Raw genomic sequence first — 23,783 nt, forward strand, 5'->3', positions numbered from 1 at the left:
TTTTTTTTGATTCTCCGTCACCTTTGGCAAATGTGTAAGCAGTAAGCAAACTTTATTCATATATTTTTTCTCATTTTTGCATCAATAGAAATAGAACAAAAGAAAACGATAAGTGGCTGTCAAAGCAATAAGTCAAAAAGATATCTTTTCTCTCTTTTTGATATCAAAGTAGGCCGAGAATCAAATTGTCAACCTTTGGCAAATGTGTAAGCAGTAAGCAAAGTTCATTCAAATACTTTTACTCATTTTTGCATCAATCAAAGTAAATAAGCGCCGTAGCCGAATGGGTTGGTGCTTGACTACTATTCAGAATTCACACAGAGAACGTCAGTTCGAATCTCGGTGAAAGCAAAATTAATAAAAACATTTTTCTAATAGCGGTCGCTTTGCAAACACCGAGTGTATTTCTGCCATGAAAAAATTCTCCTCATAAACATATCATAAAACAAAATAAAATAAATGTATAAAAAAATTTTTTTTTTTGTGATTCGAACCAAGGATTTTGGATCGGAAGCCCACATTGCTAGCCGCTAGGCTATCGCGCTGTGCTGCCGGCGCTGGCCTAAAAGTTATTTTGTTCGTCGCTACGTTTATATGAAACTGGCACTGGCAAACGAATCCATATGTATGAAAGGGATAAAAAATCACACGTACACAAAATTTTTGGCACGATTTTCCCAACGCTTTTAACAAAGTGATTGCAAAGGGGCGGGGCTAGTGACCGTTTAACGGTCACGCGTCCCGGTAACGTGACCGGTCACGTGACCGGCACGCTTCTTGCTGGGAATATACCGTCTTATGCCGTCGTGAGCACATGACTCGACCGTCTGTTATTTGCCGTCAGTTCGTAGACAGTCCTCCTCCTATCGAGGGCTGATTTGTTTTTCCATGCGTTTTGCGCTGCCACTTCGCGCGTTGCAGGTGCAGCATTATCCTCTTCGCAAAACTTTTAACTGCGTTCCAACAGTCATGTGATGCACACATGTTATTGATTAAGCTGTCTGAGCTCAGCTGTTCGCCCAAGACTAACTCAAGCGTTCGGCGTTCTTCGTTGAAACGATCGCAGTAGAAGAAGCTTGGACAGAACGAAGTGTCCTCCATGTGAAAACGATGGAGGTACTTCAAGAAACATCCGTAACCGCTCAATATTTGAGTTAAATAGTAATCTACGTCACCGTGCCTTCTGGTCACCCATTGGCTCATTTTGGGGATATGTCTATAGGTCCAACGTCCGTTAACAGACGAGTTCCATCTGCTTTGCCATTTTGCTAACGAATGCAGACGTTCTGCAGCTTTCGCTTCAGTTGCCGGCTTTGCTCCTTGTCTGTCATATTTCCTGCACAAGTATATCTATTGGGAGCTTTCCAACGATGACGCAAACCGCGTCGTCTGATACGTCTAATGAATTACCTCGTTTGCAAGTAATTCAGTCTCAATTACTTTGCCCGTGAACAAGGAAATCGGAAATTTATCGAAAATAGCTGTATGTATATTAGAACCAAAACGAAAGGATAACACCAAAAAAAAGTAGGATACATTAATTTAACCAGAAAAAATTAAATTTCGAAAACAGATATGTAATTATTATGTCGGGGAAGTTGCTGAACACATCAAAAATGGTGAAGCAGACTAAATTGTCTACGGAGGAACTATTTCACTAAACATTAAAGTATTGGGAGAATTGAGGAGAAACCTTTTCAATCCATTCTATAGTTCTTCTTTTTAGATATCGAATTTCATGGAATACCATAAAACCATCGCACAAATTTTGTCCAAAAACTCTAAAGAACGCTTTAAACCCTAGTGTTATTCGAATAATTCCATTCGCTCAGCGCATATGTCTGTAATTCTCAACCGGATTGTCAAATAATTTGATTAAAGGCATTTAATAACTTCGTAACTAATTCGTGCGACTATACCTACAACAGTGGTTCATTTTAGAAAGGCACATAACAAAAACAATTAAATACATTCTAAAAATTTTAGAGTTGTATTTCCATGGTAATATTTATTTCGTTTATGAAGAAATAAACTATGGAACGCCAAAGGGTCCTCTATGGCCCACTATTGCCGACATTGTTTTGGACAAAATAATTGACGACAGCACACATTAAAAGGTATCATTATGCTAAAGGACGTGAAAGAAATACTAAACGCGTTGAATGCACCACATAAATTCATCACAAAAAGAGCAGAATATAAAAACTTAAATTTCTTTGCAATGAATTATGTGCATACCCTGACTGATCAGAAGTTCAGGAAATGAAAATTATGTAAAAAGATACACATACCCCACAAAGTCTGCGTTCACCCTACAATAACTTTTTAGTGAATGAAACACTCAACCTGATTTTATAATTTTTATAAATTTGTATATATTTATATGTTTATTATATGTTTAAGTTTCAAAAACAAAAATAAATTTCAAGATTCCTCACATAAGGTTTTAGATAACGGTGAATAATGGCTGTAACAAGTAAATAAAGCGGCCATAAAGTCTACATTCAGTCTTAAAGTCTAATACAAAAACATGATATGCTTTATGCAAAAATTAAATCTAATATTTAGTTGGATATCCACGTTGCTTCAGGACTTCACTCAGCCTATTTGGCAGTGAACTTACTAGTTTCTCTGTTTCTTCTGCTGTTATCTTCCTCCATTCTGCCTGCATGACACTCACTTACTGACGAATTATTTTTTCCAATAGATCCCACAGATGCTTGATGGGGTTAAGATCTGGGGACTGTGGCGGTGTTTCAAGCTGTTTTGGGGCGTTGTACAAGAGTCAAAGCTTAACGATCTCGGCTGTGTGCTTCGGGTCGTTATCTTGTTGAAACCAAAATGTTCTTGATAAGCCGAGATTTTCTGCACTTTGCTTTGAATTCCGTTTTAGTATGTTCAAGTATCCCCATTTATCCATCGTCGAATCAATAAATTCTAACTGACCTACCCCATTTGCCGCCATGCAGCCCCAAACCATAACCCCGCCACCTCCGTGCTTAACTGTGCCAACAAGATTTTGCTTTTCAATAGCAGTTCCAGGTTTTCGCCAAACAATTTGACGGCCTTTTATTCCGAATACACAAAATCTACTTTCGTCTGAAAATATTACTTTTTTCCAGAACTCGGGAGGCTTATTTATGTACTCATTAGCAAACTGAATGCGGTTACGTCTGTTCAGAAGAGAAATGAAAGGCTTTCTTCGGGCGACTCTACCATGGTATCCAGCTTGACGTAAAACTTTTCTGGCAGTTTCAGCGCAAATACTTTTTTTAAATGTTTGATTTATGTTTTCAACTAATTTTGAGGATGTAATCCGGGGGTTAACCTTTGCCAAGTTGATTATAGAACGCTCTTCCTGGGTCCATAATTTTTTCGGACGCCCTGACCTGGGCTTAGATGTAAAAATTCCAGTTTGCCGAAAATTTGTTACAACTCGCTGAATAGGGGAATACGTTCTCCCAATAGATTTTCACGTATTTCGGAAACTTTTCCGTCTTTCCACATTTTTATAATTATTTTCCTCTCAGAAACCCTTATTTCTTTCCCCTTTCCTTCCATGTTCTTTAATTATCTCCAGTTATAAATAAAATGTTCAACTAAGCTTTGTTAACATTCAGTCAAAGTAATGCGCAATCAAAAATTAATATAAACAAGGAAAAATATCTTAAAATTAACGGTATCATTAAAATAAACAGGCTGAACGCAGACTGAAATTAGTCAAATTTATTATTTACAATAATAGCGGCATTTCCAAATTTTTACTTATTTAAATTTATCTTTGGTTAAAATTCTTTCATATAGGCTCTATGTGTCATTTAGGAACGGCGAGAAAATCTATACTAATATTATAAAGAGGAAAACTTTGTTTGTTTGTTTGTTTGTAACGAATAGGCTCAAAAACTACTGGACCGATTTTAAAAATTCTTTCACCATTCGAAAACTACATTATCCAAGAGTAACATGGATTACATTTTATTTTGGAAAAAAATAGGGTTCCGTAAGATATTTGGATTTTTCGGACACAAACTGAAAAAAATCTTATATAGAAAATAAAGTCAACTTTTTGTGTGTGTTCACTAACCGGCCGTGTCTGCACCGAATTAAACCAAACTTACACACAATGTTAAGAAGGTATTGAAGATGGTTTCCGTATAGTTTGGATACCTATCGGTGGATAGGGCTCGAGATATAGGTCAAAACGTGGACCCGGGTAACCTTCGGATGTGTATGTACAATATGGGTATCAAATGGAAGCTGTTGGTGAATGCTTTAGTTCAGAGTATTTCCATCCGCTCCGTGACTAGGGTCTCGAGATAGAGACCAAAACGTGGACCCTAGAATGTGTTTGTACAATTTGGATATCAAATGAAAGCTGTTGATAAGTGCTTTAATACGGGGTAATTTTCATACCTATTGATGACTAGGGTCTCGAAATATATGCCAAACCGTGGACCCGCCGTGTCTTTGCACCGAATTAAACCAAACTTGCGCACATTGTTAAGTAAGTATTGAAAATGGGTTTCGTAAAGTTTGGTTGTAATTCGGAGCACTGGCAACGGGTACAGCGTTCTTTTGAACCAGCCATAATGTCCCTTACTTTTTTAACGCTTGGGGCGGAACTGAACTGTCAAATTGACAGTGTGAGTTACAATGTGTCAATATTTCTTTCTGATTTGGATGCCATAAGGAAAAAACGTAAGTGCAACATGTAAAAATTGTTTGTGAATTTTTTTGGAGTGGATTTTGGAACAGTGAATAATTTCTTACGAAATTTGAGAATTTAATGTGAAATCCGAATGAAATTATGTGTTCGTGGAAAAAACAATTTTTTTCGTTTTTTTTTTTTTTGAAATATATAAATGGATAATGGTTAAAAAAGCTCCAATGCTTAATAAAACATATAAATTGAAACGAAAAATTCATGGATGATTAGGAAAAAAGACGATTGTTTATTCATATGCGTTGATTTGAAATTTAAAAACAATCTTCTTTTTTCCTGATTTTCAATTTATATTTTATATTTACTCAAAAACAAATAGAAAAACAAAAAATATTGTTTATGCCAAAGCGCTTGAATAAAGAATAAAGAAATAAATAATATGAAAACCATATATTTTCTGTTCTAAACCATATCTATTCTATTTTAGTGTGCCCAGCGAAGGGGGCCAGGTTTGCTAGTATATACATATAACAACTTTTAGAATACTTTTATTTATTTACATATTGGAAAAGGTGATAGTTGCTCATCTTTATGCTTTGTTTTGGCGTTTGCGTTGCTCAATTTGTACTATGTGAGCGTCTCCATACAAATGTACGTAGCATTCGTAGCCAGATGTTGACGTCTCGCCAGCGCCATCGCCACGTCAAAGTTGTATGTAGGCGGACCTTAAGGCAAATGAGGTGATTCCGCTATGGCAGCTAATTTTGTTTTTTTTTTTTGGATTTCCTGGTTAAAGTGTCAAAGTGCCCGGCTTCTTTGTTGTTTTCTTATTTGTTTGTTTGCATTCTCGTTTAAATTCAGACAAGTTTGACAAATTTTGACCAACTACCAGTTAGCAAAAAAAAAAAAAATACATTTAAACGCTGTTATTGCTTCGCGAAGTAAAAACGCTTAAATGATCAGCGAACAATTTTATTTTTTCTTGTTTAGTTACCGACCGAAAAGCTACTAAAACAACCCAGCAAACATTTAAACTTGGCCAAGTACAACCGAAGATGTTTTATTTAATGATCAATGGGTTTACCTCACTGAGGCGGTAGATAAACCTTGTGTTCTTAGGGACCCTGAGAAAAAATATTTTATTTCAAGAGATCAAGAAAAACATTATAAAAGTGCGCATCATTTTTCACCCTGCCAGTGAAAACTATATTGCCTTATGTCTGTTCACATTTCTTACAGAAAAGTCACGCGTGTTTTATCTAACATTCTTAAGCCCCTCTAAAATATACACACGATACTACTTCTTTGCTTACATAAATGTCTGCTGACCATAGTTTGTTCGGCGATGATTTATTTGCACCTAAAACCGTGCATACATTTCAACGGAATATTCGCCTAAGGCCACATCACCCCACCAATACTGCAGACGAACGTTCCACCATATAATAATTACATTCTGAAAATGTTGGATTTTAATTTGACACTGATATATTAGAAATACCCGCACAACCACATGTGATATTGGTTATATCGAAAGGAATCAAATGATAGTGAAACGGACTTAAGCCCATCGAGTGCGCCTTCGTATAGTAAAAGGGGATTTCATCATTTCATAATTAATACACAAATGTATACGAGTATGTATGTAGATATATTTGTATGTGCACGAACGTGAAACAGCGTAAATTGGCTTGTGATTCATGATAGATACACAAATATTATAAAAAATACTTAGCTGCAATGCAGACTGGAGAATGTGTATTATTTTCATTTAAAAAATTATCGCCAATAACCTGCTGATTGATTGCTAATCAGTGAAAATGCTTCAGGGGGTCTGTATCGAAGTTTTTGTATGGCAATTTTTTGTCTAGTCTATGTGCACAAGTGAATGATTGGCACATAACTGATTATGGCAGTAAATAAAATATTCACATATGTACTATATGTATATACATAAATTATCACAAGCATTCACGAGTAAGGCATTTATATGAGTATGAGGAGGATTAATATGAGCCTTCGGTTAAAATGATATTCAGATGCCAGCGTAACAGTTTTTAGTATTTCCAAACCATTCGATACTCAGAATGGTAGGTTGGGTTAAGGTGGCTCTTCCCAACAGCACACAGTTAGGCGAGTGGGAAATAGCTTTCCAGGAAATAACCGACTACTAGACAAAGTAATAAGAACAGAATAAATAGAGGAAATGAAAAAAATACTGAAGAACTACGACTTATATCAACCCTTCAGTCTCAGTGTGAAGCACAGGTGACGAGAGTTAAAAACAACAATTTTTTAATCCAAAGTGATTCTCGAGTAACAAATGCGTTGGCTAAACCTTCTGTGTCCTCTTCTTGAATACTTATTTTTTAATATACATAGAAAAATATCCCCTAAGCCTAGTACCAAGTTCGCAAGTTCGCGGGTAACGTGAAATGGCTCTAGAAACGCATACAAATTGCAATGGCAAAATAGTACTCAGTTCGCGCTGTGAAAACACCGCGCAACATGTCAGCAACATGATGCCAGCAACAGGATGCCAGCAACATTTTTCCACACCTTTTGAAATGCACATGTCGTTTAAAATACTCCGAAGATATGTCATTTTAAAGCTAAACGTCTTCTCAATTTGTGTAAGTAAATCTTCTTAAATTTTTTCTGTTAATATAAGGAGTGATTAATTAAGGATCGGATTTTAAATTCAAATAAAACAACGAAAATTCAAATTTATTGGACAATCTTTATTATTTTTGTGAAGACCACTCATGCAATTTTTTTTTTTATTAATCCAGTCACAGGCTGTATGACTCGCTGGAGGGCTTCGGTCGTTATCTTGTGAATAACTTTAGTAATCTTAGCTTCCAATGCTTGAATCAAAGTTTGTGGTTTATCCACAAAGCATTTAGACATTAAATACCACCACAAATAAAAGCCCAAAAGTGTGGTATCCGATCTTGGCGGGCGGTTTCGACTGGTCCGAAACGAGAGCTAAATTGCTCACTGCAACGACAACGCGATAAATCCATTGTTTCACAGGCTGTATGGCAAGTAGTACCGTCTTGTTGGAATCCACGGGCTTTGGAGATCACGGGCTTCAATTTCCGCCATCAAAAAGTCATTTATCATGGTGCGATAGTGTTCGCTATGCACTGTTACATTGACGCCAGCCTCGTCTTTGAAGAAATATTGGCCGATGATTCCTCCAGTCCATAGGCAGCACCAAACGATTGTTTTCAACAGATGTAATGGCTATTCTTGAATGTCGTCTCGTTGCTTTTCAGCTCAAATACGGAACTTTTGCTTGTTGACGTAGCCATCAATTTAAAAATTTGTCTCATCGCTGAACACCACATGTTGGCCTGAGCATACTTTTCACAGAGCGTCGATTTTCGTAATGCAATTGTACGATTTGTAAACGTTGTTGAGGCGTAAGACTTTTCATAATGAAATATCAATGAATTCTGAAAAAAAGTATGTATTTAGTATGACAGTACTCAAGCGAGATCTGACAATAAAAATCTATTGGAAAAAGTACCTCCAATTTGATCACCCTTTGTATTTAATACACATATAAAGGGTTGTTTAAAAATACTTTTTTAACCAAAGTTTGCCAATTATTTTTGGAGCGATTCTCATGAATTTGACATTTCTTCTCATTTGATAATCAATGTTGCTAGCAAAATTTCACGGCTGTGAAGTTAGTACTAGGCTTTACCTGTTAAATTTCAATCAAAAAATTAGTCCTCAGATTTCTTTGAAAGAGTATTTCCACTTTTCATGTGTTAAGACTAAATTTTCGGCCGTCCAACCTAAAAGTGAGTTTGAGTTCGTCTGGTTTAAAAAAATGAAGTGCCAACCCAAATTTAATTTTACTGCACTTTCCGCGGATATATAAAGTTTGCTCCAGATCGAATTCAACACTTTCTTACTTGTTTTCCTGTTCTTATTAAAATCGCTGCTTACCTTGTGCCTGATTGGTGTCGTGTCTGCCGTCATCTTTATTTTTTTAAGCGAACGTTTTTCGAAGTACGCAATTCCAATTTTAGTGTACAAGGCCCATGGCATCCTGCTTTTCCTATTCTGCTTGCATGTATTAGAGCAAAAAATGCGCCTGGAACTCAATTGCATTTGTTAATGAGCTTTTTGATTAGCAAGCGATAGATTTTTTTAAGAAATTTTCGCTGTGGAGTTTGAATTTAAATACCAGGGGATGAAAGACCTCCTCTTTCTCAATCTGATGATGTAAGTTGGCAAACAAGAATAAAGTTTGTGATGGTAATTTTAAGAACGTTTTGACCGATTGTGGAGTAGATCTTTCGGTATATTGGCAATGTGTTCTAGATGTAAAAACTACTTCCAAAATAAAGAATTAAGAAAAGCTTTCAACAAAAATTTTCTCTCATTCAGGGGTTATACGCAGTTATGAAGCAAATAAAAGACGGGTTGTCAAGGATTTATCCTGAAGAAACTTCAGAATATTTTAATTTGAAAATTTTTGGCGGTTATAAAAGCATCCTTTAAGAAAGTAACAAAATTTTTTATTTATGAAAATGTTGATTATAGAGCGCGCTGCAGGCGATTTCTGGAACCTCCTTTAAAAAAAGACGATTTACGGTGTACATCGTAACTCAGGATTGGATTATCTGAAATCAAAAAACCAAACAAATTTTGTTAATATATTAGATTATCTAGTAATTAATCGTTCGGCTAATCAAAATAGTAAATTTTCACAAAATGGCAGCTTTTAAAAGAAATGATTTCGATTTTTACGTTAAAATTTGGCCGTAAATTGATTATAAAATGGAAAATAAGTATCAGATTTACAAAAGGAACGATTAATTACTAGAAAATGTATCTTTTAAGATTGAGTTAAAACGGTTGACCGATCAAACAAGCCGTTTTCGAGATATCGTGTACACCGACTTGAAAAATGCCGTTTTGAAAAAAACACGTTTAAAGTTTTAATACCTACCTTAAAACGTGCCGAGGCATCTCTACATATTTAGGTATAACTCCGAAAGTATTGCTTAGATCTACTTCAAATTTCGTGCGTATACTTTTGAATATATGTACATTACAAAAATGCAATAAAAAAAATCGATTTTTTTGAAAGTCATAACTGCGTATAACCCCTTCAAGGGTGGATTAGAATTGAAGAAACAATAAATGTATACCAGAATTCAGGATATGCATTTTCTATCCATCTATTAGTTCGTATTATTATTATTTTTATTATTGATCGATTGTAATAGCTTTTTTTTTGCCAATGATTCTGGAAGAGATTGCCTAGACCTGAATTTAATTTTTTTTATTTTATCAGAAGACCCCTATTCAAGGAGTATTTTTATTGATAATTCAGAAAAACTTTAAGAACAAAAAAATATACAACATATTTATTCGAATTCGGTTTGGAAATTTATTTTTATAATTCTAAATAATTGCTAGTAAAACTTAATCGAATCACCGGGCATGAAACACCAAATGATAGAAAACGTGCACTGGCAAACCTCCGAGTGTATTTCTGGCATGAAAAAACTCCTCATAAAAAAATATTTGCCATTCATAATATCATGCACAATAAAAGGTGTAAGCTCCAATCCAAATATATTTATTTATCTTCCAAATATAAATATATCAACAGACCCTGTTTTATTTGTATGGAAAATATTACATTCAAACACAAATTCGTAGTATTCCGAAAACTCTATTTAAACGAAAAACAAAAACTATATCAATATATTTACCGTTATTGTTTATAACCTCTGCCCACCTCTCGACCAATTTGTTGATGCCGTTCCTCAAAAACCGGCTGGTCTGGTGTCAAAGAAGTTGTTGAGCCAGTTTTTAAGGACCTTTTTGCTTTCGAAGGTAACAACGTTCTTTATATGGTGTGACATGGAGCGGAAAAGATAGTAATCGGTCGGCGCAAGGTCCGAAGAATATGACGGATGCTGAAAGACCTCCCGTTCGACCTCGTGGAGTGCAGCTTTGACGACTTGAACAACTTGTAGTCTGGCATTGTCGTGAAGGAGTAAGGTTTGACCATGTCGATCGATCTTCAGTCGAATAGCTTCATTCACGCGGTGCAGCTGGGCAATGTAGGGCTCCGTTGTTGATCGTGGTATTCTTTTCGAGCACTTTCCAGTGCACCATACCCTCCCCGTACCACCCAACACATATCATAATCTTCTTTGGACGAAGATCCGGCTTGACTCTCGGTTTTGGAGTATCTCCTGGAGCCACCCATTCATTTCTTTGTATTACTTTACTTCATATTACTTTATGGGCATCATTTGTCATCTCCTTTGACGATTCGGTACAAAAACCACTGTTTATGACTGCGTGTTACTCGATGGCGGGCGAGACGCTGAGAAGCAATTTGAAGTCGACTTTCTTTATTTTTTCGTTGAGCTCGCGAGGCTCTCAGGGTCCCAATTTTTCAGTAAATCCCATTGAATGAAAATTGAGAATCGTTTTATAATCGCATTCAATTTTTTTCCGCCAATTCACGAGTGGTTTGGCGACCGTTCTCCTTCACGAGTGATGTGAGAATTCTTGCGAATTCAGAAGGCCTTCCCCTGCGGTAGGTGTCATCGACGTCAAAGTTGTCATTTTCGAACTTTCCATTTCCGTGCTGTAGACTCGTCTATGCCACCTTCTCTATGCACGTTGCAAATGACCCAGGCTACATCGGCAGCTTTTTGACCTCGATGAAAAGCAGAGAAGAGGAGGTGTCGAAAATGTTGAATTTCGTCTCTTGCGTATTCCATTTCTAAGCTTCTAACCTAATAAAGAAATCAATAACTCAAAAATACTATTAACAAAGTTTTGTGGAGCAGAAATAGTTCTCTCGAATGACTCTTACCCTTTGCCAACCAAAAAAAAAGAAAATATAGAAACGCCATGATCTTATTCCCCAACCCAATAATATACATACATATGTAGTTATAAAATAATATTAAATGTACGCAAACTTTTTTCAGGAACTCCACACATTCAACGTTCCAATTATTGCTTGTGTTTTACTCGTTGACGCGTTGACCTTAAACGCGTGGCGCGATTGCATCTGCCCACTTCAAACCCCAATAATTATTAATTTAATCTTTTTGTTCGAACTTATCTTAATTTTCATTTCTTATCTGTGATAGATTTTTAGTGTCGGTTGTTTAATCGAAGCCAGTAACAAGTCGCAGCTAGCAGACAAACAATCTCGACACTAACGATGGAACACAAAACGGTGCCAAATGAAAATAACAATAACCATAGTCACTATGGTCATGACCACGATCGATCAGCTTCACCCCATCTGACTAAATTAATTATACCTGTGAATGATAAAAACTCAGCGACTGCGAAAAAAATATATAACACGCCACAAATCCCAGAGAATGGCGCGGCGACGACGGAGAAACGAGCAAAGAAGAAGCGTCGCGACAAAAGTGATCTGGGCGAAGATTTTGTAGCGCCCGATGGAGGTTGGGGTTGGCTGGTCAGCTTTGCCAGCGGTATAGCAGTGGTAAGTACATATTTATATATTTAATTACAATATTTAAATTAAAAATTTTGCTGTTTTTTTTTTTTTTTTGAATTGCACTCATCGCAGATGGTAACATTTGGATTGGCACAGCAATTCGGCATTATCTTTCGAGATTATATGTACAGTATTGGCATCACGAGTTCACAACTGACGACCATTATCAACACACAGATTGCCGTTTCGGCGTTAACAGGTACATTATTATTTTTGTGGACTTTGATTTCAGTTTTTATATATATTTTTATGCATATTTTAAAATTGCAACCTTGCAGTTAAACTGAATACGTTTGGGCAGCATATAAATTCTGTGCGTTCAGGGAGTTTTGCGCATTACTTTAACCCACTTATCTGCATTTTTGTTAGCTGTTATATTTCTTTAGATTTTAAATGAATGGTGAGCTCGAGTAGTGAACATTCTTCGACCCCTTGACAAGTCGATCTCTGACAAAAACGTTTACCATTAGATAACCCAATAACTGTTTGCTTACTGCGTGGGACTCTTCATTGAGGTGGGACTCTTACTATTCGAATTCGGTAACAGAAATAAGAAATATTTGTATGCAGTCTAGCACGTCCAGTACAAAAGTATTGAGTAGGAGATTAGGAGTAGTAGTGGCCAGTCTTGCCACTAGTATTTTCGCGTTTTAGAATATATGTAGACCTTTTGAATGTTTTAGTATACAAAACCCCTACTTCCATTTTTAGATCTGCACCGAAAACGCGTTGGCCGAAATCTTGCTATTCTGCTAGTTAATTCATTAAAATAGACATTTGGCTTTTGCGCCCTTAGCACCGTGCCCTTCTGCGGTCACCGCTGGGTATTTGCTGCCGCCCATATCCTATGAACATCCAATGGATGAAAATACAGCGTTTCCAATTATGCCTCACATTTTTCAAAATAAGAGTTACTATTCCAGAGTTTGATAGATCACCTCGCCTCTGTTCATTATTGCAACTACGGCGATAGTTGAGAAGATATCGTCAGTACCCGGAGCTAGTTTGTTTCTTAGAAGCCCTTGGCCATCAAAGATCAAAATTTCGAGCTTAAATACCAGTTTTAAAAGTCATTTTGAAGACCTTTTCTTTAAATAATTATATTTAATCGGAGCTTCTATGCCTATTATTGCGACAAGCTCAGTATACCTCGGAGAGTACTAACTAAATATATCGTACCGATGGTTACTTTCAACAGAGATTTTGCCACTCTCATTTCATTTCAGGGGGAATGGAGTCAGGGATTCTCAACAACTTTAACACTGCAGTCTATACAGATGGCACTAAATTGAATTGAGATGCTGTCTCATAGACTTAGAACTGAAAAATCTGTTCGTCTTCCTAATTCGTGCAGTGTCCTCCAGGCAGAAGTACTGGCAATTGGGGAAGCTTGTAGGTGACTAATCGCAGATTTTTCTTTTAAGAGCAATATCGCTATTCTTTCGGATAGCCAAGCTGCAATCCAGGCACTGGATTTGGCTACAACAACCTCTAAACTGGTGGCACAAGGCAGGAATAGCCTTGCCCCATTGAGTGAAAATAATATCGTTACCTTAATTTAGGTCCCGAGGCATCGGAACATTGAAGGTAATGAAAAGGGGATCTCCCACAAATAGCGTTCTTGTAGAATCAGTGTTCACAGGACTGAGTGCAATAAAGACTACAATTTCCTCAAAATTCCTCCGAATCGCGGATTCTAGACGGAGAGGCCAGACGAAATGCAAAATTAGCAAAACGTTATGGCCCACCTACAACCTCGAACTATCGTAAACATTGACAAACATGAAACGACGGGACGCCTGGAGACTTACTGCAGCCATAACGGTCTTTTGGTCTGTCGGGGAACAAACAGCCAAACTGGGCATCCCTCACAACACATACTGTCACAGTTGAATACAACCGGAGAAAAAGGAAACAATCTTCCATTTCCTCTGCGAATGCCCTGCCTTATGGAAGGAGAGAATGTGAAGTTGGTAACGAGGAGGTGGCAACAAAATGGTGCGGAAGTGCTAGTTGGATTCTGAATGAATCGCCACTTTAACCAATCAACCAAAGTGCTCCTAGCTGAGAAAATTATATACCAAAAGGAATATATAATATTCCGTTTGGGATAAAAGTTCGCAGGAGTAGTATCAATAATGCCGTTGGCATGCAAATACCGATCGTGAATAACTGAAAACTTTTAGGGGTCACATTCGACGGCTTACTGAACGGTAGCAACTGGGACAAGACAAATAAGCATTGTTGGCAATTTACAAACTAATGATCGGCCAGTATTAAGCTGTTGGGCGGGCGCTAGTTGAACGCAGTGATCAAAGCCACTGACCTGTCAAAACATCACACTCTAGATAGACACGAGTTGCCCTCAGTAAGGCCTTTATGCTTTGTGTCGAAGAGGCTAATATATAAGTATGTATATATCGCAGGCACCACATCGGCAGACACTTGTTGGAAGCTGAGCCCCGCCTTGATGTATCAGAAGCCGCATGGTCCCAAGCAAATTAAGCTAAAAGATGAACTGCTGAACCAAACGTACTATAAAAATACTATCAACATAATTTTTTGAAAGATAATTAACACCTCTAGTCTCGTGAATGAGCCGCAATCGGACACCAAACACCATCCAAGCGCAGACGAAGGAATTGAGTTGTGCCGAGGGGCTCAACTCCTACTTATTCAGAAAACGTGGCCTGTTAGAAAAGTATCTGGCTTTGTTTTTTATTTCTAACATTTGACAAATTTTAATTACGTGCGCTTGCATAAGCAGATCTGTAACCTTCCTGCACATGTGTGAATTTTCCGCCTGTCGCTAGCGTCAGTTGCTGTCAAGCAGTGTGAACGTAACATGGTATTCAGTGCTCTCGTCGGTTTTTGAATACAAGCAAAATGACGGAACGATTGGAGCAGCGTTACTGCATCAAATTCCATGACATCCATTCAACAGTGATCCTGACTTCATGGACACCATTATCTCTGATGAAGAGTCCTTTTCTAACAGACCTCGTAGACGCCGGCGTTCTAAACGAGTAAACAATATGCGAAGAAACTGCGTATGAAAGTCGTACCAAGAACTTCTGAACATGCCCACTAAAACTCTAATCTCTAAGCTCTAAATCTAAAACTATCTTATACTCCTCTCCCTTTGGCCTGTCGAAATAGCTCGTTTCTATGATTTGTCATTCGTTTACCTGCATAAGAACACTTAATGGAGTACCGCGCTAGGCAAGACTTAGAAAAGCTACTAAAATAATTCACCAAAATCTGATTACTTGTACAACTTTTTTATCTTTAATAATCTGCAATAATCTATATTTTTCATTTACAGGTCTTCTTAATGGACCTCTCTTCCGGCGGTATACATATCGTCAAGTAGCGTTTGGTGGCGCAGCACTCATCTTCCTAGGCATGTTTTTGTCAGTATTCGCTCAATCATTCCTCTTTTACATGATGTCTTTCTCATTCTTTTATGGTAATTTTTTATTATCTAAATATTTATTTTAAAGAGTAACTGTAATCATTTTGTTTTATCCCACTTAGCCTTCGGCCGTGGACTCATGGTATCCGCGTCTTCAATGGCTGTCAATACATACTTCAAAGTGAAACGTCGCACTGCCACCTCATATCAGTTTGGAGTAGCTGGAATGGGCCCAATTATCTTGCCTCATCTCGCCACGTTTCTAACGGAGACGGTTGGCGTAAAAGGCACCGTTCTAATCTTCTCCGGTCTCTCATTACACAACTTTGCCTGCTCGTTGATTTTCCAGCCGGTGCAGTGGCATGTGAAAAAGGTTAAAAGTGACACTGAGGCAATGCGTCCAGCTTCCCAGCACTTCGAAGAGGAAGAGCCTGAACAATTTGTTGAGCCCGATACACATAGCTTGGCACGTGCCAACGATGGCTGGTATGGTTCGCGCACCTCAATAAACACGCTCACCTACCGACAACGCCTAGGCACTGGCGATAGCATACAAATGCAACGTCTTAGACGTCTGAGCAGCATTGGTGTAGGCCGAGCGAAACAACGCTCCTTCTCGACCAGTGAGAGTATCAAAGAGAATGAATTGGAGCATTTACACATTGAATCTATGCTGCCGACTAAGCTGGAATATTTGAATGAAGGACAGGTGGCACTGCAACATAAACAATTACAGCTTAGTGAGAAGGAATACTCCGCCCCCGAGAAGACGCTAGCTGAAATGATAGAAGAAGAGGACGAGGCTCGGCGAAAGTTACCATTCCTAAAGAAGGTCGTCATATTCTTCGATTTAGATCTGTTGCGTGATTTCACATATGTCAACTTGGCCATGGGCATGACGATAATAAACTTTGTGGAAATTAATTTCGCTATTTTGACACCATTCATTCTGTCCGACTTCAAATTCAGTAACACACAAATCGCCATTGCTATGTCTTGTCTAGGTGTTTGTGATGTCATATTACGATTCCTTACACCTTTGCTTACAGCGAAAATTCCTTTGAGCAATAAAAATTTCTTCATTATTGGCATCCTGGGCATGTGTTTTGGGCGGGTATTTCTCGTGTACTGTCGTAATTTCTATTGGTTAATGGGTATTTTCGGATTTTTGGGCCTATTCAAGGCATTCCGCACAATCTTTGCGCTCCTCATCATTCCTGGCTATGTACCTTTGAAGCGCTTGCCCGCTGCTGCCGGGCTACAGTTACTGATGTCCGGTATTTTCTCTCTGGTCTTTGGTCCATTGGTTGGTGAGTGCATAAGTGCATTATCGAGTTGAACTATTTCCTACTCAACTCGAGAGTAAACATAAATAATTATTTTTTTTTTCAATTCTAACGTTACAGGTCTTATACGTGATGCAACGGATTATGGCTACACTTTACATTTTCTAAATGGACTGAACATTATTGCGATTACATTGTGGATAGTGGAGGATATTTTCAGAAAGAACAAGCCAACGTTAGAATAATATTATTTTAGGCAATATAAATATGAGTATAAACATATTTATTTGTCTGTCACTGTTTAAACGTTCCTGCCATATCGAAATCTGTATATATTTGTATATAGTAAAAACATTCACAAAAGATCATTTAATTTTTAAATTTTGAATAGTTTTTGCCAAATATAAATTGATAAGTTTTAAAAGTTTGCACAAGTATTGTGTTGAAAATTCGTTAAAAAATGTTTACTTTTGAAAACAATTGTATTCTTATGTTATTATATAATAACTGTTGTTAGTTTTTATGTATGTATTTATATATTTATGTATGCGAAGGCCTTAAGTTTAAACTGAAATATTGTTATAAAATAAATTTAGTATCTAAAGAATATGTTGCCACACTACAGGGTTTGATTGAAAAGTAATGGGCCTTACCCCTGAGCCGGAACCCCCATCTTGGCCAATGCAGAGGTGCAGAGGAAGGCGCTGTGTGTCGTCGAAGGCTTTCCAGATCGCTGTTCGTCTTCGACGTCCTCCCGGCCTTCCTTGAACGACTTGTGCCACCGTTTTACCTGGACTCTGGACAGAGATTGGAAGGGGAAGGTCCAACGATCATTTTCCCCCACCACCTGATTCGGTTGATCGCTTGTCAGACGCTCCGCGCGGGAAGGCTCATTACTTTTCAATCAAACCCTGTACCTTTCCATTTAAATAAGTGAATGACTTTACCTGCACAGATTTGCTTCGATATTTTAGTAGCCAGTTTGTAGCTTTTTAATTCCCGCAACTTAATTAATTTTTTTTTGGAAACTTGCCTTTAGGGAAAGATGTAAATGCGTTTGCTCAACTCGGAGTAAAAAATGTAAAAACGTGAAGATTTTAAGTTATGACCTTACGGAAATTGAACTGTCCCATAGCTGCGAAAAGAACATAAAGTAAAACAAGAAAGAACTAAAAAAAATACCAGTCTAACGGTTAGACGCGATAGAAGTGAAACCTTCCGTAAAACAAACTGAGAGAGAATGAGACGAAAGCAGCATTAGGAGCGGGATAATTATAGGTTCATTATAATATTGCTATAAAGTTCATATTTTATTTTCTTCATTTTATTACACTGTGCGACAGTGATTTTATACTTTTATGGAGACCTAGTACAACTTGTAGGTATAGTAAAACTAAGAAAAATGGTATAGGAGAAATTTATTTAAAAAAAATAATAAAATCTTAAAACTCACACAATACTATTAATTTTAATTCAATTACAGTCAAATATAGCTCATTCGACGCAAAATTAAATTTAATATAACAGTAGTGTACTAAAAAAAATCCTCAATATCGGATAATATCGTAAAAATTATGTCAAAGTTGAAAAAATAGAGAAAAAATAAAAAAATTCCAAATACTTCCGTCTACAGTCTCGTCAGTGTCATTTCAGAAAAATTATCAACACACTGTCAAAAAGGCTTGTTTTTGTTCTTTCGAACTAAAAAAACAAATTCGAAATCGGATGAAAATTGGCGAAGTTAGAAGTGATTCTTCACATCAACCTACTGAAAAACGGTTTTATGGCCATAAAATGAGATTTTGGGGGTGTATTGGAAATTTCTCCTATACCATTTTGTTTAGTTTTTCTATAGCCATAAGTTGTGCTAGGTCTCCATAAAAGAATATTTAATTTTTTTTTTTTTTTGTCACACCGTGTTATTATTCATCCTCAATGTTTTCAATTTCAACAAATGATACGAGTGGCTTATGATAGCTAAAATATGATAAAAATGCTTTTGTTTCGATGTTGTCAACATATCTTTGAAATACCGCGTCAATTGTTGTTTTTGATTGTGTTGTCGATTCAGTGCGATTGTTACATATTTTTTAATTGAATGTTGTATTGAGAAAGTCAATTAAAGGAACCGCTGTGTACAATGCAAAATTTACGTTAAAATCGCCACTTAAAATCATTGGAACTTAATCGTAATCTTTTCTAAGTATCCACGATACTTCTGGTGTATACTTTATTAAATTTTCGTGAATGAATTCCGTGATGCTATTTATTGATTGATTCGATGAAATATAAATTGCCACAATTAAAACTGTTTTTCCATTGCTCAATCTGGTTTCGCATGCACCTATTTCTCCCACTTTAGAGAGCTGAACAGATTCTAGTTGCTGTGCATTCAGATCTATCTGTGGAGTTACAATACGAGCACCGTCATTTTGATTGTGGTATATTGCAACACCGCCTGCAATTGCGGTAAATATTTAAAAATGAAAATATTTACGAATATAAAAATACGGACGCACACGCGGTTGCTATTATGAGCGTCGTAACGCGTATATTACACAGACGTACTAACATACACACAAACATTCGTAGGACGCTTGGTCTAAGCAAGTATTAGGTAGTGTAGTATAGGTATACATAATGCCTTCTCGCTCACCGTAGCTCCGTAATACGCAGGCGCGCACACATACGTACTAGCATACATACAAACATACATACGTATGACGCTTGAACTAAACACCAAAGCAAGTAATAGGCAGTGTAGTATACATACTACAATACTCACTATACTAGCGTGGCTCAGCAGTACGCAGCCACACACATATACGTATATCAACATATAACGCTTCGTAGTGTCGCTTTTTCGTTTCATCGAGTCTCAAATCACTCCCAACGATTCTAAAGAAGTTTTCACTTCAAAAACGAACTCGAAAGGTCAGCAAAATAGCTACCGGACTGAGTAATAGTTGCGAATTTACTGCAGTAAATTAAATCAAGTTAAGTTAATTCTTTGAGGTCTACCGTCAACAAGCGTCATAACGCTCCAAAACCAATCGTTACCCTTCTTCGATAGCTAAAAGTCGTCGATGATACCGATTTTATCTGAGGCTTAATTAATAATCCGTTGGCGCAAAAATTTTGAGGAAAACAGAACGCCAGCCTATTTATCTCTTTTCTGGTGGCGGAACTTCTACTCTTTATATACTCTAGGCAGCCTTAATTTACTAGTAACCTTCTTCTGGGGCTTGGAATGTCGGACAAGGGGTTCATCTGACGCCAATTTCATATAAGCCCTTAGTGCCAATCCTAACCACAACTTCAAATATGTTAAAGAAACTAAGAGAAAAAAGGTCCTCATCTGCCTCCAACTACCGTTTTCGCCCTCTGAGCTAACGCTAGCCTCGCCATTGGGTTCAGTAGCTTGGTCGCAGAGATCATGCAACCCTCCTTTCAACTAAAACTTAAACTACCACACACTGCTGCCATGCGCTCGCAGAATACAGTTTTGTTCATCGCCTGTTGCATTGCCCAGGGTGTGCTCGCGCAACATCCATAAGCGCTTCTAGGAGCTATTGAGTAGGGTTTACACCCTAAATTATAGTGGTGATTATACTCTATGTCCCACGAAAGATTGAGGAACGGAAAAAAAAAAAATAAGTTAGGTATAGACTAACTAAGTTTTTGCGCTGTTCTGAAGTAATAAGCCGATTGCTTTTTATATTTTGCGACCAATAATAAAAATAAATTAAAATAATAATCAAAATGGCTTTATTGTTTGGCTAATTCTCTCTTCGGAAGTCAATAAATTTATGCCAGCGCTTGAATCAATTTTCAAAGCAATTTGTTTGATACCTCCAAAACATGCTGTTTAAAGGATTGCACAGCTTCTTCAGGCGTTGAAAAACGTGGACTGCAAGACAAATTACCCAGTAATTTGATCACTTGAATGCTCAAAAACTCTTTTGTGAAAGCCGATATGTGAAAGCTTGCATTGGTTAAGGAAGATTAGTCTTCGGCGGTTGGTTTTGCTTAATTTTCCGAAAACTTTTGACTTGATTTTGCTCAAAATTGACTGTTATAAGTTTCTCTAATGGTACAGTTGCGATATGACCAGATACTCGATTTTCCGAAAAATCAGGTGACCATTTGCTTTGAGGTGCTTTTTCCACGCTTCAACAACAAGTTTGTCTTGGAACACCCGTACTTTCAATTGCTGTTATGTTTCCCGCTCATCTGTATTGATCCAAGATACGTCATAGACGTGCTTTGAACCTCCGTGGTTGATATTTTTACACCCATCGACACGAATCCTTCTTGAGCAATTGTCAAATGATGCGGTATCCAATTAGAATAAATCTTCTTGAGGACAAAATGTTCATAAAATATTGATTGTATGCTCGTGCCCCCAATACCTAGGGAATTCCTCTTTCTTGGATTATCAGTTGACGTAGAGCATCGATTTTTTCAGGAACTACAACCATTTTTGGACGGGCTTCGCGAAGTTCATCCTGCAAGGTTCAACGTCTCGCTGGAACTCGTTATAATAGCGTTTCACAGTGGCTAAACTTGGTGCTTCAATACCAAAAAACGAAGTAAGTTGATAAACGCACTCCCGTCTCGATAATCCTCGTCGAAAATCGTTAAAAATCATCGTACGAAAGTTTTCATCAGTTAGTTTCATCATTGGGCGTAATGAATTTTTCAAATCACTGAAAAAGAACAAATAAAGCTCGTAGGTGAAAACGTTATACATATGTATGTTTTTTTACTAAAAAATACCAGAAATATCGAATTTCAGCTCATTAGTCGCTGTTTTGCAAAGACGCTAAATATAAAACGCAACCTTTGGAGTTTGCATTCACTATCCGAGTCTTTGTTTGGTATTTCCTTGGGGGAGGAGTTTTACGTGATGGGTCCCAAACTCAGTGCACCAACAGATATCCCGCATTGCTTCGCCTTCTCACAATAGATCGCTCTTAAATTGTTAAGATATTCGGAAGCTACCCAGACGATACTGGAGCGAAGCCAAGAAGTTTTGAGCTGCTTGGATCGTAGTGAATGGCGATCAGAGACTTTCCCCACTTACATGGACTTCTACACATAGAATCATCCTCGCCGGCCAGGTGGTGAAAGAGGACAAAACGAAGTACCTCCTGCCATCAGGCAAACAGCCGGCGCACTCGAGTATCGTCACTCACTTCACTATTGACAGTTATGATTTCGAGGTTGTAAGAGACTTCGTTTTACTAGGAAAGAGAATTGACACCCATAACAATGTCAGCTTTGAAACCCAACGGAGAATCTCTCTTACCAACAAGTGGCAATTGAATAGAAAATTCCTCTCTTGATGAACAAAACTCACACTTTATAAGGCTCTCCTCATCCCCGTCCTAACGTATGGCGCAGAAGCTTGGACAATGAAAATATACCATGAGGCGTCGATTGAATGTTGGAGAGAAAGATTATGATTAAGATGTTTGGACCTTTGCATGTTGACAACAGCGAATATTACAGGTGATGAAACGATGAGCTGTATGAGTTTACGACGACATAGACATAGCGCAGCGAATAAAGGTCCAGATGCTACGTTGGCTGGATCATGTCGTTCGACTGGATACAAACGCTCCGGCTCTGAAAGTATTCGTTGCGGTACCAGCTGGTGGTAGCAGAAGAAGAGGAAGGCCTCCTCTGCATTGAATCTTTCCAAGGTGGAGAAGGACTTGGTGTCCTTATCACTTGATGTGTCCAACAGGTGCCGGTTAGTATGAAAAAGAAATGGCTGTTATCGGCGAAAATCGCTTAAGCGGTTATCGCGCCAATCAAGAGAAATACTATATGTACGAGTATATACATATCTTCATCTGAATTTTTTCAACAATAATAAGGGTTACATTTTAGTTTTAGCGTTTTTTTTTCAATTCTAATAGTACATTTTACAATTGAATTTTTTCTGGATGCTTGTAAGAATTTTTGGATTTTCTCACTTTCATTCAAAATTCAAATTAGAATTTATCTCTCCTAAAACCAGTGTGTACTTTTCAAAAATCCTTGGTTTCTACAGAACTAAGATCTTCCAACTCATTAAAAAATTGTTTACCTAAAATGGTGCTCTGGATAGAGTAGGATAATGGCAAAAAAGGTACGGGATCGTGTCTTCTTCTTTCTCATCTAGACACCTTCTGCAGAAGTCACGTGTTTGGAAACGTGCCTGCCGATTAAGCAATGCTCCGTTATAATTGAAATCAGTGCGCTAAGACTGTATTAATTTCGGCTTTGCAGAGATTCTAGGCGTTTAGTATTGACAGCCGGCCACAGTTGTTGGGCGATTCTGCATTTGGTTACATTACGCCATCTTTCATTTGCTGCTCTTTTCAATTCAGCCTGAGAGACACTACAGTAGTCGGGAAGCCGAACACTAAAGGAGATCCCCAGATGTTCGGAATATACACCTCCGCGCACTCTGCCGCCGAGTTTTGAGCCATCTGTGTATACATGAATGACAGGGCAATTACATCGACCCGTTTTCACTTTTCCCTCGAGGGTAAGAGGAGGTAGTGGCAAGTGTCGGCCGAAGTGCATAGTCCATTTGTCTGGGAAGCCCCAAAATGCCAGACAGGATTTTACCGAGGCTGTAGTCCATTTACTTAAAATGTTCAACCTTATGTCGCACTGCGCGTTATATATTTTGTCTGAAGATCTACCGGAAGGAAGTTTAATGTCGCATATAATGCTTTCGAGGGTGTGGGTGACATAACAGATGAGAGCCTTTGACAAGGTAACTCTTTTAATGCTCGCATCCTTCGGCGGCTCCTAACAATTAACATACATATGCAAAATTGTATAATTTAAACGTCTTTTGTCCTCGGCAGAACCAGTTTCTAGAAATTT

The 23,783-nt window shown here is 37.7% G+C and overlaps 1 protein-coding gene across 4 annotated transcripts in view; it reads left to right on the forward strand.

Moving 5' to 3' along the window:
• Positions 1–17,469, forward strand: part of LOC128858381 (monocarboxylate transporter 9) — a 43,313-nt gene extending 25,844 nt beyond the window's left edge. For 3 of the 4 annotated variants that reach the window (XM_054094601.1, XM_054094603.1, XM_054094602.1), the window contains exons 2-6: positions 11,812–12,179; positions 12,267–12,393; positions 15,520–15,663; positions 15,732–16,919; positions 17,016–17,469. In XM_054094601.1, the coding sequence (XP_053950576.1) occupies positions 11,886–12,179; positions 12,267–12,393; positions 15,520–15,663; positions 15,732–16,919; positions 17,016–17,140 (1,878 nt within the window). In that variant the 5' untranslated portion in view covers positions 11,812–11,885 and the 3' untranslated portion in view covers positions 17,141–17,469. Of the gene's footprint in view, positions 1–7,178; positions 7,297–11,811; positions 12,180–12,266; positions 12,394–15,519; positions 15,664–15,731; positions 16,920–17,015 lie in introns of those variants that run through there. The other variant, XM_054094604.1, reaches the window with a different exon arrangement.
• The last annotated feature ends 6,314 nt before the right edge of the window (positions 17,470–23,783 follow it).

The sequence above is a fragment of the Anastrepha ludens genome, chromosome 3 (assembly GCF_028408465.1).
Source record: "Anastrepha ludens isolate Willacy chromosome 3, idAnaLude1.1, whole genome shotgun sequence".
NCBI classification, from domain to species: Eukaryota; Metazoa; Arthropoda; class Insecta; order Diptera; family Tephritidae; genus Anastrepha; species Anastrepha ludens.